This window comes from Paralichthys olivaceus, chromosome 10, assembly GCF_024713975.1.
Source record: "Paralichthys olivaceus isolate ysfri-2021 chromosome 10, ASM2471397v2, whole genome shotgun sequence".
In the NCBI taxonomy this organism is placed as follows: Eukaryota; Metazoa; Chordata; class Actinopteri; order Pleuronectiformes; family Paralichthyidae; genus Paralichthys; species Paralichthys olivaceus.
Genome location: NC_091102.1, coordinates 11,069,048 through 11,085,333, shown reverse-complemented (window position 1 = coordinate 11,085,333; position 16,286 = coordinate 11,069,048). Strand labels below are relative to the sequence as shown.

At 40.6% G+C, this 16,286-nt stretch overlaps 1 protein-coding gene across 1 annotated transcript; it reads left to right on the top strand.

The window, feature by feature from the left end:
- The first annotated feature begins 4,773 nt into the window (after positions 1-4,773).
- On the top strand, positions 4,774-15,455 carry LOC109631044 (glutamate decarboxylase 1). Its single transcript, XM_020089610.2, has 16 exons — positions 4,774-5,012; positions 6,655-6,717; positions 7,841-7,996; positions 8,436-8,678; positions 8,818-8,908; positions 11,042-11,154; positions 11,722-11,837; positions 11,949-12,028; positions 12,112-12,166; positions 12,595-12,711; positions 12,819-12,883; positions 13,697-13,775; positions 13,923-14,072; positions 14,166-14,273; positions 14,531-14,620; positions 15,138-15,455. The coding sequence occupies exons 1-16, from the start codon at positions 4,901-4,903 to the stop codon at positions 15,309-15,311; spliced, it is 1,812 nt and encodes a 603-aa protein (XP_019945169.2). The 5' UTR covers positions 4,774-4,900; the 3' UTR covers positions 15,312-15,455.
- Positions 15,456-16,286: the final 831 nt, after the last annotated feature.

The window sequence follows — 16,286 nt, the reverse complement described above, 5'->3', positions numbered from 1 at the left end:
TCCCCTGAGCATTAAAGCTTGTTTACACTTTGTCCTTGACCCTATTTGAGCTATAAAAAAAAAACAGATTTATAAGTTATGTTCATGTTACCCTCAAATTAATAAGGAAAATTTCTGTCTTTCCAAAAAAAATTTATTCATGCATTATATTTGCCTGGACTGTGTTCCTATATACTGTGTCTGTGTCCTTCTCTTAACAAATCAACTAAAACAACTACTACAGCTAGCAACTAATACAAATTTTTCTCAAAGCCTGGATTAATAGCTCATAGCTGAAAGGCCTGTTAGTGAATGCTATAAGCTGCTGCTGGTTATTTATCATATTGTTTTCAAACCCTCTTAAATACAGTGGTGCATCAGACTAAAAAGTTATTATCAATGTGCTAGTACTTGACTCACCAGCCATCCTTGCATTCATCCATCTATCCATCCATCCATCCATCCATTCATCCATTCATCCAACCATCCATCCTTTGAGGGCGAGGGGTGGAGTACACCCTGAACAGGTCATTAGTCAGTCATTTTGTTAAACAACCTTGCATCCTCACATTCACACCTAAGGCCAATTTAGACTCTCTGATTAACCTAACCTGCATGTCTTTGGACCAACAGGTTCCAGCCCAGAACCACATTGGCATGAGGTAACAGTACTAGCCACTCTCCCACCGTGCCACCCTCTTCTACTCCATCACAAGAACAGTACTATATTCACCCAGCATGGTGCAATTCCTTTGATAGTTTAAGAATAAAGGCGTTTTCATTTTCCTGTTTAGTGCCCCGGCTGTACTATCTGAGCCCCTGAGCATGTTGGTCAAATGCATTGTTGGTGCATTGTAACCTTGAGGCAGTGGAAAGCAACCAGCCAAAACCTGGTAAAATCTTTTCTGTTTTTAAAGTAGCAAAAGTGTATGTAGACTTGCACTTGCTCCATGCACTTTATTTCATACACAAATATGATTAAAATACAGCTCTGTTTTTGGTTTGGGAGCATTTGGACACATGGCCCCAGCTCCTCTAAAATTCTGACTATGGCCCTGGAGCTGTCACAGAACATTACTGCTGATGGTATCACAGCATCACCTGCTATGTGATCAAACTAAAGTTTTCACACAGTAGCATCATTAGCCTATTTCATTCTTAATCCTCACTGCAATTAATCTGTGCCATGAGTTTAATTCATCCATTTGTTTTCGTAAATTGCCACATGAATAACTTTATTTACCTCTTTTTATTTAAACATCATGATTTGTGTTGTTACAGGACTTAAGGCAGAGTTATTATTGTGTTTAAAGCCAGATTTGTATGTTGCTCTTGTAATTCACTGACAGCTGCAGGCTCAAAGACAAACAAGAGCACTACCAGAAGTTTGTTCCCGCAAGGAGTTTTTTTTAATTTTTCTGTCACAGGCTTATTTTCGGTTACTGGCAATTCAGACAATTAGTCATGTTTAAATGAGAGTTTGTCCACAGACTACAGAGAAAATAATCACAAAGTAATAGTCTCTCTCAGTGACTCCCCCTCCTCTCTTTCTTTCATTCACAATCTCTGGGTTTGACTTATACACCACCTTGTGGACAGTTTCATACAGCTACTGGCGACAACAATCATCACAACCTTTCTCTTTGGATTTTTCACAGATTTTATTGTTGTATTTTAGAGGGTGGGCGGGGGGGGTTTACAAAGAAAGGTTGAATTACCAAATGAAACAGCCAGGGGCCCTAGACCCTCACGTCACATAGTTTTTCTTGATGATATCTCTGTGGTAATTTGATCATTACATTACATATTTCTAAAGCATTATATAAACTGAAATAATAAAGGCCTTAAAATATACTGTCAGCTCAGAAATTTTAATTTCTACATACACAAATTCTCACATATTTATGTTTGTTATTATATGCTGAGTTCTTAGTCACTCTGGTACAGTTCAGTATAATATTCTCTTTGTGTTTCCACATTGTTTTCTTTCCAATCTGTGGGATAAATTAGAAATGTTGTCATAGAAAGATTGACACTTTTAAAGTTTTACCTTGACTTAAAGGTACAGTGTGTAGAATTTAGTGACATCTAGTGTTGAAGTGTCATGTTGCAGCTGAACACCCCTCACCTCACTCTCTCCTTCCAAACATGAAAAAGAAACTGTGGAAACCTTCAGTTGTCATAAAAACTCAAAAGGTGTTTAGTTTTTCCAGTCTGGACTAATGTAAAAAACATGGCGGCCTCCATAGAGAGGGTCCCCTCGATGTAAATATAAAGTATTTAAATATAAAGGGCCTTTTCTTGGGTAAAGAAAACTACAATTCAAACAATTTAGATGGAAGGAACTAGTGAAAAACATCATGAGGATTATTCTACACAAACTTCTGCCAATAGATCCCTTTCACCTAAATCTTACACAATGGACCTTTAACTAACTCAGGCTGGTGAAGCCTCATTCTGTCTGCTGCTTAACATAACATTTATTGTTCACAGAAATAGGACTGTAGATTTAGTGTCATCACTTACATTAGGAAGGGATTCTTTGAGACCATGTAGTATGAATAGGAGGGATAATCAGTCAAAACAGACACATATCCTTTAGTGCACAAACAGTCTGGGCAGGTGTGTACTCGAACAATGTAAATATACAATTTAAGGCACAACAGGATCAGACTTGGCTTTGCTGACCAAGTATGTGTGCACATACAAGGAATGTTTACATTGTCCTCAGTTTACCTACAATGAAACAGATATGGAGCGAAAGCTAATTAGTACAAAAATACTTTAATTATAGTGGTGGATGGTACAGACTATACAGTGCAATATAGCATTGATTGGAAAACACTACCAACCAACACCATAAGTACACCATGTACACGTGCTGAAATGGAAAATATGTAGTCAAAAATATCAAGTAAGTAGGGGTGAAGCAGAGGGTCTACAGGGGTCAACAGCTCAATCTAGCCCCTGATCAATGCCTGAAAGTCATCGAAGGAGCCAGGCCTGGACAGCGACCGACTACATGTGATGTAATCTTTGATCATGACCCATCACCAGAGGAGGGAGCACAGTCCATAACAAATCTCCTGCTTGGAGACTCCATGGGTGACCTTTGATTGTGATTGGCTGTCTCTTTGTGCATGTCCCTGTGTTCATGTAAGATGGTGACGTGTTGCACATTAATGGCTCCGGTTTATAATTAGCTTGGTGGTGTATTTCTGGAATGGCCCATTTGAGCTGTTGTATAAAAGCCATTCTTGGTTTCTCACTGCCACCTTGTGGTTGTTTTCGTGCTCTCTCTGTGTCATCATGCAGGTTGCATCCTCACACCACCGAGTGCACACATACTACAAAAGAATAAAATGTAAGTGACAGGTGAATATCTAACAACAAGCCGAGTAGATCAAATCAGTGTATTTGAAGTGTTTGCCATTGATCTGTATTTTTCCAATGATGACACAATCGTGCACGTGATGGGAGGGTGGAGAAATAAATAATTGAAAACAATTAAATCAGTAGGTTATGACAGTGATGCTCTCTTTTCTGTTGTCTCTTGTTTTTTCCCCCTTGCTCACACAAGAACAAAACCTCTCCCTCCATCCTCCCTCCCTCCCCTCTTCCGTCCAGATCCCTCCTCATGTATAATGTGTTGCTCATGGCATCAAACTTCAAGTCCACGTTCGTGACCGGGATTCAAACCGGAGCTGGGCTGCACAGATCCCGGAGACAATAACACTTTTCCAAAAAGAGACGAAAAGTCACACTTCAGGGGCGTCATTCAGAGTGGAGCCCGCAGACTGCCTGTGCCTGCGGACGCATCTGCTCCGAGCACAGACTTGCAGCATGCACCGGTGGAGGTAGTGCACAGCCTAAATCCCCTGACTCGTCTGTGACAACAAGACAAGACGAGGCTCGCTTTAAACAAACCTTATCTACTTCAGCAGCAGCAGCAAGGTCACCTTGATATGGATCTAGTGGGGAACTGAAGCACGGGGCTGTTATTATTTTTGGAGTGTGCCAGAGAGCGCACGCATGCAGCATCCTCTTCCTTGTGCAGGAATATTTTGGTGGTAAATTCACTTTCTCTTCTTTTCCCCCACTGGACTGCACCTGTTCACCTGGATACACACCATCACGGTGAGTGGCTTTGCTCTATTTCTGGGTATGACTGAAGAAAAAAGAGTCAAACACTGAACGGGGATGGAGATGGAGATGCTCTAACAGGTGTTTTTATTAGGTCTGCTGCCTTTAAAATAAGAGGTCGGGACATAATTGGCTTTTAAATTGAATGTGTAGAAACTGTTGCTGCTTTTTATCCTCATAGTGTTTTTAGAGAGGGATGCACGTCGTCTTTTCAACCTGCATCACAGTCAATAAGGGAATAATCACCTTGAACTGATATTTTCTTTTACTGCAAATCATTTAGGCCAAACATCTGCTGTTTTATTTTATTAATATTTTTGCACATGGCTCTTACATATTCCTGATATTTGTAGCTGCATTAATTAATGAGGTATGTGCTGTTTATTGTTGAATGAAAAACACGAGGCTCCATCCTCCAGCCTGATGAAGATATGATGCTGCTCCTGTCACTGAATAGTTGAGACTTAACTTGTCCTCCACTGTTTATTTGTTGTTATTATTTTTAATTTTCCTCTTCCTGTGTGGACCAATTGAATTTCAACTTGTCAGACAGATTGTGCCCTTGTCAGGTTACATCTCTCTCAATGTTAAACCGCATATTCACTGCACGATCCCTGTGCTCTTTTCTCTCCCTCTCTACCAGTGAGCCCTTACTTTTCCCTCTTTGGATCATAAAGGAGAGATTTTTTTGGGGGGGGGGGGGGGTTAAAAGAAAAGAAAAGTGTCCAGGCAATTTTTTTTTGTGAGGTGAGGACTTTGGCACAGGGTCTCGGGAGCGATGGCGGCGTCTGCACCCTCCTCCTCCTCCACCAACACCTCCTCATCCACCACCACCGGCGGCGGCGGCGAAGCGGATCCCAACTCGACAAATTTACGACCACCGGGCTCAAGTAGGTCCATCACAGACAAAATGCTGTTTCACGTGCAGTGCGCTATTTACTTTGTGGGCATCGCCATTCATCATCTCTCATCGAGGGGGAGAGAGAGAGAGAGGAGAGGGATGGATGGAGGGAGGGAGAGGGGGGTAAGAAAAAAAAATCCACTGCCATTTGAAAAGGCTTCCTCCGCCACAAATCACCGCTGCATTTCATCCCCCCCACATCATGTGTGCGGACCTCCCGGCGTCAGAGACACAGGAATGCCGTTCCTGATCTCCCACACTGAGGGGAGCTCCTGTCGTGTCACTGGAGGGTTTCTTATTGAGAAAGGCTAAAATAAAGATGCATTAAGAAAAACTGTTATTATAAATGTCATGATTTTATTATTAGTCTTAGAATATAGTCACATTAGTGCTTTCATATTTGCATTTCACATTTTTTTATTCTATCTTTTGTCCCCCCCCCCCCCCCTTGGTTTGGCTGAATGTGCTTCGGCAGATTGAAGTGGCTGCAGTGGGGGGTGGATGATAATTGCCCCTCAAGTGCTAGTTAATTCACTTTTATTAAATGGCTGCTAATGGCACACTTAAACATTGTAGAGACCACAGACCCTTTCAACTGGTAGAAAAATAATAATAATATATTTATATAAGCCTTATTCTCACTGATGAATGAGCTGGAGGTCTAGAAAATCACGTTCCAGGTGTAGACGTGCTCCTGACACAAAAATTAAAATACAAAGTAAATTATTATATTCAAACCTTATAATTGTTATTTTATCTCGTCAATTAATATGTGTGTGCTGAAAACCATTGTGTTAGGCCCATGCAGAAATAAACTGTTTTTCCCTTATTAGCCTGCTTTATAGCTGCAGCTCTGTAAATGCATCCTACATATAATCTGGCCCTGGATGATATTTGTCAGCACATCTGCTCTTTTTTTAATTTTTGGTTTTCTCCTCGTTGCCCATCTAATTTCCTCTGCAAAAAAAAAAATCATTGTGAGGACTGACTTAAAATGTGTCCAATGAGCTGAGCAGGGCAATGATTTATCTAATGATCCAAAGCAAGGGTTAAATTGGGGTGTGGGAATAGGACTGCCCCCCACCCATCCTCCTCTCTCCTCCTCCTCTTCCTCCCTCCCTCCCTCCCTCCTCCTCCTCCTCCTCCAAATTTGCTGCTTTTCAGGATTTGGTCTGTGCCTCCCCATCCAAGGTGTCCCATCCCTTCTGGCTGGAAGCCCTTGATAACGCCAGTAAATCTCTATCTGTCACCTGGCAGCCGCCTCCTGTCGACTGATGCTCGCATATTTAACCAGCATCTTTCTGTCTTTTTCCTTTTTCCTCACCCACTTAGATCTGTAAGAGCCTAATTAATTTTAAGCCCTAGCCTATAAATCATGAACGGTTATTCTCGTTGAGTGGAAGTGGGCTAATCCAGACAGGGGCCCGGGGAGTGCAGCGACTAAATGTTCAAAAATAATCCCAAGACACCCACTCTGGGGGCTATTTTTGTTTCAGCACTCGACCTCATATACTTCCCATTTTTCAATTCATTTTATTGTTCCAGATAAAATAACTGACAATGGATTTCTTTTTAGAGCACCAGCATTTATCAGGCCCCCTAATTGTTTTCTTTACGAATAATCATTTCAGGCTATGATGCTTGGTGTGGAGTTGCGCATGGATGTACTAGAAAATTGGGAATGAAGATATGCGGTAAGTCTGCAATTTTGAATTATTATATAATTCTGATAAACATTATGCAGAAACATTAATTATCACGAATACAGAACATATCTGGCATTAGAGCAGAGATAGGCTTCATGGCCTGCATGGTTTTGCGCAATGGAGAACAACGCGAATTCTTGGACGAATTTGATTTCGAAAAATCTTCTATTAAATGATTAAGCATTAAGACTTGGTGGGAGCTAGGGAGCAATGGGCATTAACTGTCAAAGCATTGATTTGTCTCTGAGTTGGAGTTTGAGAGTCTATTTGAATCTCATACACCATTGACCAAGGACGGACTGACACCCAGCATAATGGTGCATGTCACGCTTCAGTGCCCAGCGCAGTTTTTCTGGCTTTTTTTTTTTTGACCGACACGATCAGCTGGTTTGATAAGGGCCCATTTAATTACATGGGATTTGATGTCAAGCTGCGGCAGTGAAATAAAATAAAATAAAATAAAGCTTCATTCTTAATGGTTTGGCACAAGAAGGAAAACAAAGCGTCGCTTGTTGCGCAATTTGCAGGAGAGATTTCTGGATTTCCTTGTGCGCTATATAGTCTCTCCTTCAGATATTAGTGATAAACACGTGTGTGTATCGCATATGTATGTATTGCATCCACATGTATTCTTATCACCGGCCCTCTCGCATGTACCTCCGGGCTGCCTGGGCCGTTATCGGACCACTTGTGAGGTTTCCTGCCCACTGAAGTGCGCACATTGTCGGAGGAGCTTTAACAAGAATTTACAGCCGCCACACGATCACAGTGATTTGTGTTTGCTTGGCTGGAGTTTTGTGCTGATGTAACAACCTCCCTGATGTAACAAACCCCCCCCCCCCCCCCCCCCGAATAGGACTCCCAGTGCATGGATGGGGCCACTCCCCAACCCTCACACCCCCCCCAAAAAATAGAGACAGAAAAGTCCAGATTCCCCAGAGCAGGGCCAGAGAGACATAGGGGTATATGTAAGGAGTGGGAGAGCAGGAGTAGCTTGTTATTATTATTAGTGGGCCTGTTGTGGTATATTGAACAAAAACAGCTGCAACTCTCAACATGTATGCAAAGTGTAAGTTTTCTCCGGACCCCACGTCTTCCTGCAACCGTGTAGGATTTTTGCAGAAGAACAACAGTCTGGAGGAGAGGAGCAGGATCGTGGGTTCCCTCAAGGAGCGCGCGGCCAAGAACCTGCTGTCCTGCGATAACAGCGGTGGAGACGCGCGCTTCAGACGCACGGAGACGGACTTCTCCAACCTGTTCGCCAGAGGTAAAGCTGAATGTGTCATTTCCACTTCAAATTAAACATGACTCATTTAATTAAGAGTATAATGTAATGAAATTAACCAAAACAATAAAATAAAATACAGAAATAAAGATTCTAAAAATTAAACAAGCAAGTGGTACAAATTAATTATATAGATGCAATGAAACATACTGTTTTTTAATTGTGCTATGCATTCTGTCTATTTATGCTTTAAAGCTTGTTTTAGCATTAAAAGGATTTAAATTAGGATTAAAAATATGCAAATGAGTCAAAGTAGTTATTAGCCAGTTGAGAAACCCTGAAGTCACCACTGAATTCCACAGTGACTTGTGAAAAATACCTGTGAAAATCAACAGCATGATAGGAAGTTTCAGATTTAGTTTATACCATAAGAGACATGAACAAACATTAGTATACTGGATGTATATTTTTGGATTTGTAGATCTGTTGCCTGCTAAAAATGGAGAAGAACAAACCATGCAGTTCTTGCTGGAGGTCGTGGAAATCCTCACCAACTACATCAAGAAGACCTTCGACCGGTCCACCAAGGTCCTGGACTTCCACCACCCCCACCAGCTGCTGGAGGGCATGGAGGGCTTCAACCTGGAGCTGTCCGAGCAGCCAGAGTCCCTGGAGCAGATCCTTGTGGACTGCAGAGACACCCTGAAATACGGAGTGAGGACAGGTGAGAGAGGCCTGGGGGTGCAGCATGGCCTGCCACGATCAATAACTCTCATTAGCTTACATGCTGTGCGTAATGATCACGGATCTCAAATGATGAATTGTTTTCTGTTGCTTTGTTGTCTCTTTATCGATGGCTGCAGGCCACCCCAGGTTCTTTAACCAGCTGTCCACTGGATTAGACATCGTTGGGTTGGCCGGAGAGTGGCTCACCTCCACAGCCAACACTAACATGTGAGTACTATGACACATCTTTAACAATCTCTGCATTCTATAACCACAGATTAGGATCGTATTAGATCCAGGCTGAAAAGCTTATTTGCCCTCCTTGTTTTTCAATGGTCCGTGTAGAGGAGGATCTCTCATTTGAAGTGACATCCAGTAATGACTATTTTTATCTTGAGGATACCCTGCAGCTTCTAATAGGCCGTCAATCAAGCGGGAAAATAAAAAGCACAAAAGAAGACATTTGTACAGTTTCTCCCCCCACAGTGTTGTCAGTGTTGGCCTGTGAATGGGCGGTGGTCACATAATTCAGCCCTGCAGGCAAACTAAATTGCATATTGATTCGCATTCACAGTTTACATGGTGTCTTTGTTTCATGTAACGCTAGTTCCTGTGACATAACAATGCCAGGAGGGAGACGCAGCCTCTCCCCCCCAGACCATCTGTACACAGTGTATGTGCAAACATTACCAAGACTCATCAATGACTCTTATACAGTGATGTACTGTGGAGATATCTCTATTCTGATGCAGAACAGAACATAGGCCCTGCAATACATCACACCCCTCTGAGCCTCACAACACTGCTGTTTTGTGGGGGTTTTAATGTTCTTTCCCCTAAATGATGGTTGAACAAAAAACTAAATCAGGACTGCTGTATTACATGCATTTTTACAAGTTTGCCTCATAAACCTGTAGCTATGGGACTTCTTGGTGGCCCAGTGGTTCAAAACACCTATAGGGGCTAACGTCAGAGCTTCTTTCCCAACATGTTTGTTAACTTTTCAATTAATATGAAATGCTGAAAAAAAATCTTGTTCTTGGACAGCGCTGTGCTGTCCTTACTTGACCATTAAGTGGGTTGCATGTAGCTTCAGGGATTTCTTTTTATTATCACAAGCAGTACACAGTGGAGGGAGGAGGGTGTAAATACAACATGCAGTAACACAATGAAACAACTTGCTATAGATGACAATGCATATTTGCATTGTGCTTATAAACCCACCTGCAAATGGTTCAAATATATTGAGTAACAATTTCAACCCAACTCTCTAAAAATTCACCCTTAATATAACAGGTTAGAAGTTGTAATCAATGACTAGTTAATGATAAATGTAAATGTGTGAATTAAATCCCAATGACTATGATATTGGCTGTACACCACTGACCTTCTGGAAAAGATGTACTATTGATTTGGACCAAATTTGATTTATATTTTGATATTTATAAGAGCATTACTATTGACTACAATGGATAACCCAAATATTCTTATTAAAGGTTCATAACTGATCATTAAATCATTAAATCAATTACTTACTATATATACAATTTGAAAAACCTGCATAAAGGATGGCTCAAATTTGCATAAACCTCTATTGCTCATCTTAAACCCTGATCAGTGCCAGTGGTCTGCCTCCTTTTTGCTGGTTCAGTCCATGTTACACTGGCTCACATCTGCTATGAGTCCAGTCTGTTGTGTTTTTGGCTCCATCACAAGAGCATAAGTTGAAACCAGAGGCGGAGGCTGCTTATATACCTTTATTAATTACTCCATCAACCCTAATTACCTCCGGCAGATATTGACTGACACTAACAGACTGACGGTCGCTTCCAGGTCTTTCATAATCACAATGAGTGCATGTCGTCTGCATGAATGAATGTGATGAAATTAATGTGCGATGTCTGCGAAGTGGCATCTGACTTGATTATTTTTTATTTCCCCTGATATAGCCTCTCTGTGTGTGTATATATGTTGAAGATGCTGCGGGGCACAAAGCAACATCCTGTTCATTTTCTTTCTTTGCATGAATAGAGAGATATTGACTGTATGTAGACATGTTAGTCAGGAGAAGATGGATGAGGCCGTCTGTGCTTTAATCCTCAATCACCTCCTCTGTTGTCAGAGGAGGCTTTCATGTACTCTGTTCTTTAAGAATAAAAAAAAAAATAGTTCTGCTATGAGAAGATTTAATACAAAATTTGCAAAAAAAATTCAACTCTTTCTACAATGTTTACAATGAAGGTTAATTCCAGTTTGGGTACACTGTCATTTCCTTTCAGAGTCCGTAATGAGACAACGTTTTCATTGAAGTGAGATTGTGTAGAGAAGACTGTATGATTATGATTATTATTATTATTACAGGTTCACCTATGAGATCGCCCCTGTCTTTGTTCTCATGGAGCAGCTGACACTGAAGAAGATGAGAGAAATCATCGGCTGGCCTGAAGGAGAAGGTGATGGAATATTTTCTCCAGGTAAGAGCAAACAGCAAACATGTCTCTTGTTCTGTCGCGATTCCAGAGAACATCAGATGCTTAGCTTTTAATTTTTATTAATCTCTGATTACCTCATGGTTATGTTTTTGTCTGTACATGTTTGTTAGTTTGCAGAATTAGGCAAAAAGTTCTCAACTGTTTTCCATGAAATCTTGTGGAGGGATGAGACATGACCCAAGGAAGAAGCCATTTAATTTTGATGCAGATCCAAAATAAAAGGGCTGATCCAGGATATTTTATTTACTTTGAACTTTCTTTGACATTTCCTTGACTCCTCGGAGAATGATTCAGGCATGTTTCACAGACTGATAGTTTGTGAGATGATTGTTGGGCCCTGTAGAGATGTATGCACTCCATTGAAAGCCATTCTATTTTAGTCTAGTAATGAATCTGAATCTGGCAAAGAATCTCCAATAATTTGTCTAGTGACAGAATCAACACCGTTGACCATGTATAAAACTATTTTATAATGTTGAATTATGCCTTCAAACTTTGATTTGATAGTAAAATGTAATAATTGATAGCATAAATGTGCTGTGTCTGCAGGAGGAGCAATCTCCAACATGTACAGTGTGATGATTGCCAGATACAAATTCTTTCCTGAAGTCAAGACCAAAGGCATGGCAGCTGCGCCGAGACTGGTCCTCTTCACCTCAGAGCATGTCAGTTCCACACCCTCTCCTTGTCAATCATCAATCACTGTCCGTATAATTTCAAACCTCAAGTGAACATGTTTCAACCTGATTGTGACCGATCAACATTTTTTCATGCAGAGTCACTACTCCATCAAGAAAGCCAGCGCAGCTTTGGGTTTTGGAACAGAGAACCTGATCCTTCTGAACACAGATGAGAGGTTTGCTTTATATTTGACCTATGTGCACACAACCTGGTAAAGTTTCAAATATCTTTTCACTGCACGTTTTCTTCTTTTTCCAGAGGGAGAGTTGTTCCTGCTGATTTGGAAGCCAAAGTAATAGAGGCCAAGCAAAAGGTGAATGTCAGCAACAGCGGGTCAAACATCGTCCCCACTATTTGTTTACTCTAAATAAGGAGAAACTCTCAAATGGAGTTTACTTATATGAGGAGGAAGAATTTATGTATACCAGAGCAGCAGCGTTACTTCAAAGAGGTTAATGCTTCCCTCTGCTCACATGTGAGCCCTGCACTGAAATACCTCTCCTGCAAGTAATTCTTCAAAGCTAAAATGATCTGCAGACTGGGTGAAATTGGAAAGCAATTATACCCCAACAATAGGCACAGACAGGAAGAGTGCAGTATTTGGGAAATGGGCTTTAGCCCTGTCTCTTTGATGTCAACAATAGCTGGCAGAGAAAGAATATAACAACCTGAATTCTGCCCAGAATTTGTACAGCCAGTGTTTCATTTTCTTTATTTTTCTCCAATGCTTTTGATTTTCAGGGGTACGTTCCAATGTTTGTGAACGCCACCGCCGGTACCACCGTCTACGGAGCCTTTGATCCCATCAATGAAATTGCAGACATCTGCGAAAAGTACAACTTGTGGCTTCACGTCGATGTAAGAGAATATTGATAATTTTCATTCCAAAAAGTAACAGTTGTAGATAGCTATAATTAGGACCATTGCTTGATAAGTCTGTAATAAGTGTGTTGTGTTGTCTGAAGGGAGCCTGGGGAGGAGGTTTGCTGATGTCCAGGAAACACAGACACAAGCTGAATGGAGTTGAGAGGTAAAAGAAGACATTAACATATTTAGGCATTTATTATTAGAAGCTGTTTGATTCTAATATACAGTCACAGCTGAGAACAGTCTCAGTGGACACAGTGGTGGTATTACAACAACAAAAAATCTCTGGTGGCTCAAAAGGCGTTTTTCGGGACAACTCAAATTCCAAATGACATCAATAATTGCTTTGTTTTCATAGAGGTGTTTTTTTTCCTTTTTTATAAAACTACCCCAGAGTCCAGAAGAGCAATTATTATGTGCATGTTATCATCCCAGTGTAAAGTCTATGGGCAGAGCAAGAACATGAAGGTTTGGTATACAGCTCTTTTAATACATCCATGGGCTTGATCTATTCTTCAGAATAAAAGTCAGGATATCTTGGTCTTTGCTGCATTGATTTTTTGAAAATTGTTTTTGAAATGTATCTCTTTTAATTCCTCCATCTTGTGAATAGAATTTATTTTGGGGCAGTTGAATCCCTTTATCAGAAAGTAGACATTGTGATGATGACAGGAAATAAAGGAAGAGAGAGATGAGGAATGAAGTGCAACAAATGTCATACACAACCCAGGGACTTCATGAAAGTGAAATTGTGATTTGTTGGAATGTCCCTTAAAATCTGCACCAAAAACTGTGTAAAATCTCAGATCTGTAGTCAGCTCACATTACCGCACGTATTTCAGACACATGCATGGATATTGGAATGAAATTGTTGATGTACTTCTCAGATTGCCACCTCTGTTTCCAGACACACACACACACACACACACACACACACACACACACAGCTGTGTTTACTGTTTCAATATCTGTGCAGGGCCGACTCAGTCACCTGGAACCCTCATAAGATGATGGGAGTGCCACTGCAGTGCTCTGCCATTCTGGTCAGAGAGAGGGTGAGAGAGTTTTTCACTTTCCTGCTGCACAGAGGCTGCCACACAAATAATGTGCACAAATAATCACAAATGCATGCACACACACACACAAGCTAGTTTCTGCTTTATTTTCCTGTTTATGTCTCATCACAGTTGTTTCCATTGCAGGGATTACTACAAAACTGCAACTCCATGTCTGCAGGCTACCTCTTCCAGCCAGATAAACAGTACGACATAACATACGATACCGGTGACAAGGCCATCCAGTGTGGACGGCATGTGGATATCTTCAAGTTCTGGCTGATGTGGAAGGCAAAAGTGTGTATTTATCTAGAGCTGTGTCTTACTCAATGCTGCCATATCTAAAATGTGACGATAACAGCACTTTATCCTTTTCTCTCAATCTAAAAGGGAACAGTAGGATTTGAGCAGCACATTGACAAGTGCCTGGATCTGTCAGCGTACCTCTACGATAAGATCAGAAACAGAGATGGCTTCAAGATGGTGTTCAACGGAGAGGTGAGACCCAAATGTTCACTTTACTGGAGATGATCGGCTTTAACATTGAAGGAAAACTGTTTTTAACAATAAACTTATCTGAGCTTTTGTGCTTGACACACCTGTTTTTTTGTGTGACGAATGAGCTTCATCTGTATGTTTGATATATGAGTTTGGACTTATGCTTGATTGGGTCATTTTTGCATTGTTGACACATTGACATGAAAAAGCTGTTTATAGGCACATTTAAGATTTTTGCTGTAATTTACTCTTCTCAGCCGCAGCACACCAACGTCTGCTTCTGGTACATTCCACCAAGCCTGCGAGGCTTCCCTGATGGTGAGGAGCGACGCGAGAAGTTACACAAGGTAATGACTCATGAATCTGCCTTTTTGAGCTTTGTCTCTAGTTCCCCTTCACTCTCAAACTGATGTATATTATCTGCTTGAGTCAGGGAGTCATACAGACAAAAATAACATGGCATCAGTAGCATGCAAAGGCCCAACAGTCCCAGTATTAACTCACATTTAAATTCACTAGGTCCAGATTTTTGGTTTGGATCTGCACCAAACTATTAAGCCTTAAAATGTCAGATTTTTTTCATCAAGATCCATAAATCATTCTTTGTGGATTAAACAAATATGCCCTATCTTGTAATGTTTGAGAAAGTGAAAAATAATTCCTGGATCGCACTCTGATTTTGATCTGCACCAAAATGTATCAAAATGATAAAAATTCAATAAAACTGATTTCATCCTTTGGTCATGCTTCACCCTTTCACAAAATGTCATGGAAACTGAGTGGTTTTTGCATGATGTAACAAACAGATGAAAACATAACCTCCTTGGTGGAGATAATATGCTGATGTCTTTTTCCTTTTCACAGGTGGCCCCAAAGATCAAGGCCATGATGATGGAGTCCGGGACCACCATGGTGGGTTACCAGCCACAGGGAGACAAGGTCAACTTCTTCCGCATGGTCATCTCCAACCCTGCCGCCACCAGGTCAGACATCGACTTCCTCATCGAGGAGATGGAGCGACTGGGGAATGACTTGTAAGCGCTACACCTGTAAAGTAAAACCACCCCCTTGAAATATCTGGTGAGCCTTGAGCTTGGCTTCATGTCCCTTTTGTCTTATACAGATGTTGAGTTTTTTTTTTGTTGCTTAAAACAGCCATTTAATAATAATACGCCCTGTGTGTCACTTCTCTGTTTCTTTCTGTCTTTAGCAGCAACGATATTGAAAACATTTGCACAAGCGGGTGTGGGAGTAAAAAATACACAAGTCAAAGCTTGAGAGAATCACATGAGCACAAGTTATTCTTGCCAAACAATTCATATTTATAATGTCAGAGTGATGAGTTGGACGCAGGTTTCTCTTCACCTAAATGTGAAAAAAGCAAGAATACTTGAGCACTTGGATGATTCTGTCACTGAGCAGGTATAAAAATATAATTTTACTGTTGTATTATATGAAAATCACAATTAAAAACAGAATAAGATCAAAATATTTTTTCACAAGTAACAGAGCACAATGTAGGTAACCTCACAGCATTGACATAAATGGTATCAATGTAAAATATGAATATATATATATATATATATATATATATATATATATAGACTGTTGGTGCTTCATGTGGTCTATGTTATTATCAAGCACCGCCATATTGTACCCTATAGCTGTTATTTGATATTGCATAAGTGGGGATATATAACACACTCATTGTAACAGGTACTGTGCTGGAGTGCTGTGTTTTTAGAGATTTTTGTGTAGATTGTGTATAGTATTGTTACATTGCCTTTGTGCCAAATGTGTCTGAGTTTTACAGTAAGAAAAATCCTAGATGTAAATCAACCACACGGTATAGTATGTAATAGAGGAATAACTTTATATACATGGAGAGATTATAATTGTGAATAGGTTATCTGCTCTTCTTTTCAATTGTTCAATGTATTCTGTACAATATCACAATGTTCCCAGTAACATTGAAGTCTTTTAGTTTATCTGTGAACCAAAGAAGGGTTGAGT

Bases quoted from the DNA above. Each gene is read 5' to 3' on its own strand.
- LOC109631044 (XM_020089610.2), top strand. From the start codon at position 4,901: ATGGCGGCGTCTGCACCCTCCTCCTCCTCCACCAACACCTCCTCATCC. The intron at 5,013-6,654 runs GTAGGTCCATCA...TAATCATTTCAG, and splicing joins TTTACGACCACCGGGCTCAA to GCTATGATGCTTGGTGTGGA. The intron at 8,909-11,041 runs GTGAGTACTATG...TTATTATTACAG, and splicing joins TCCACAGCCAACACTAACAT to GTTCACCTATGAGATCGCCC.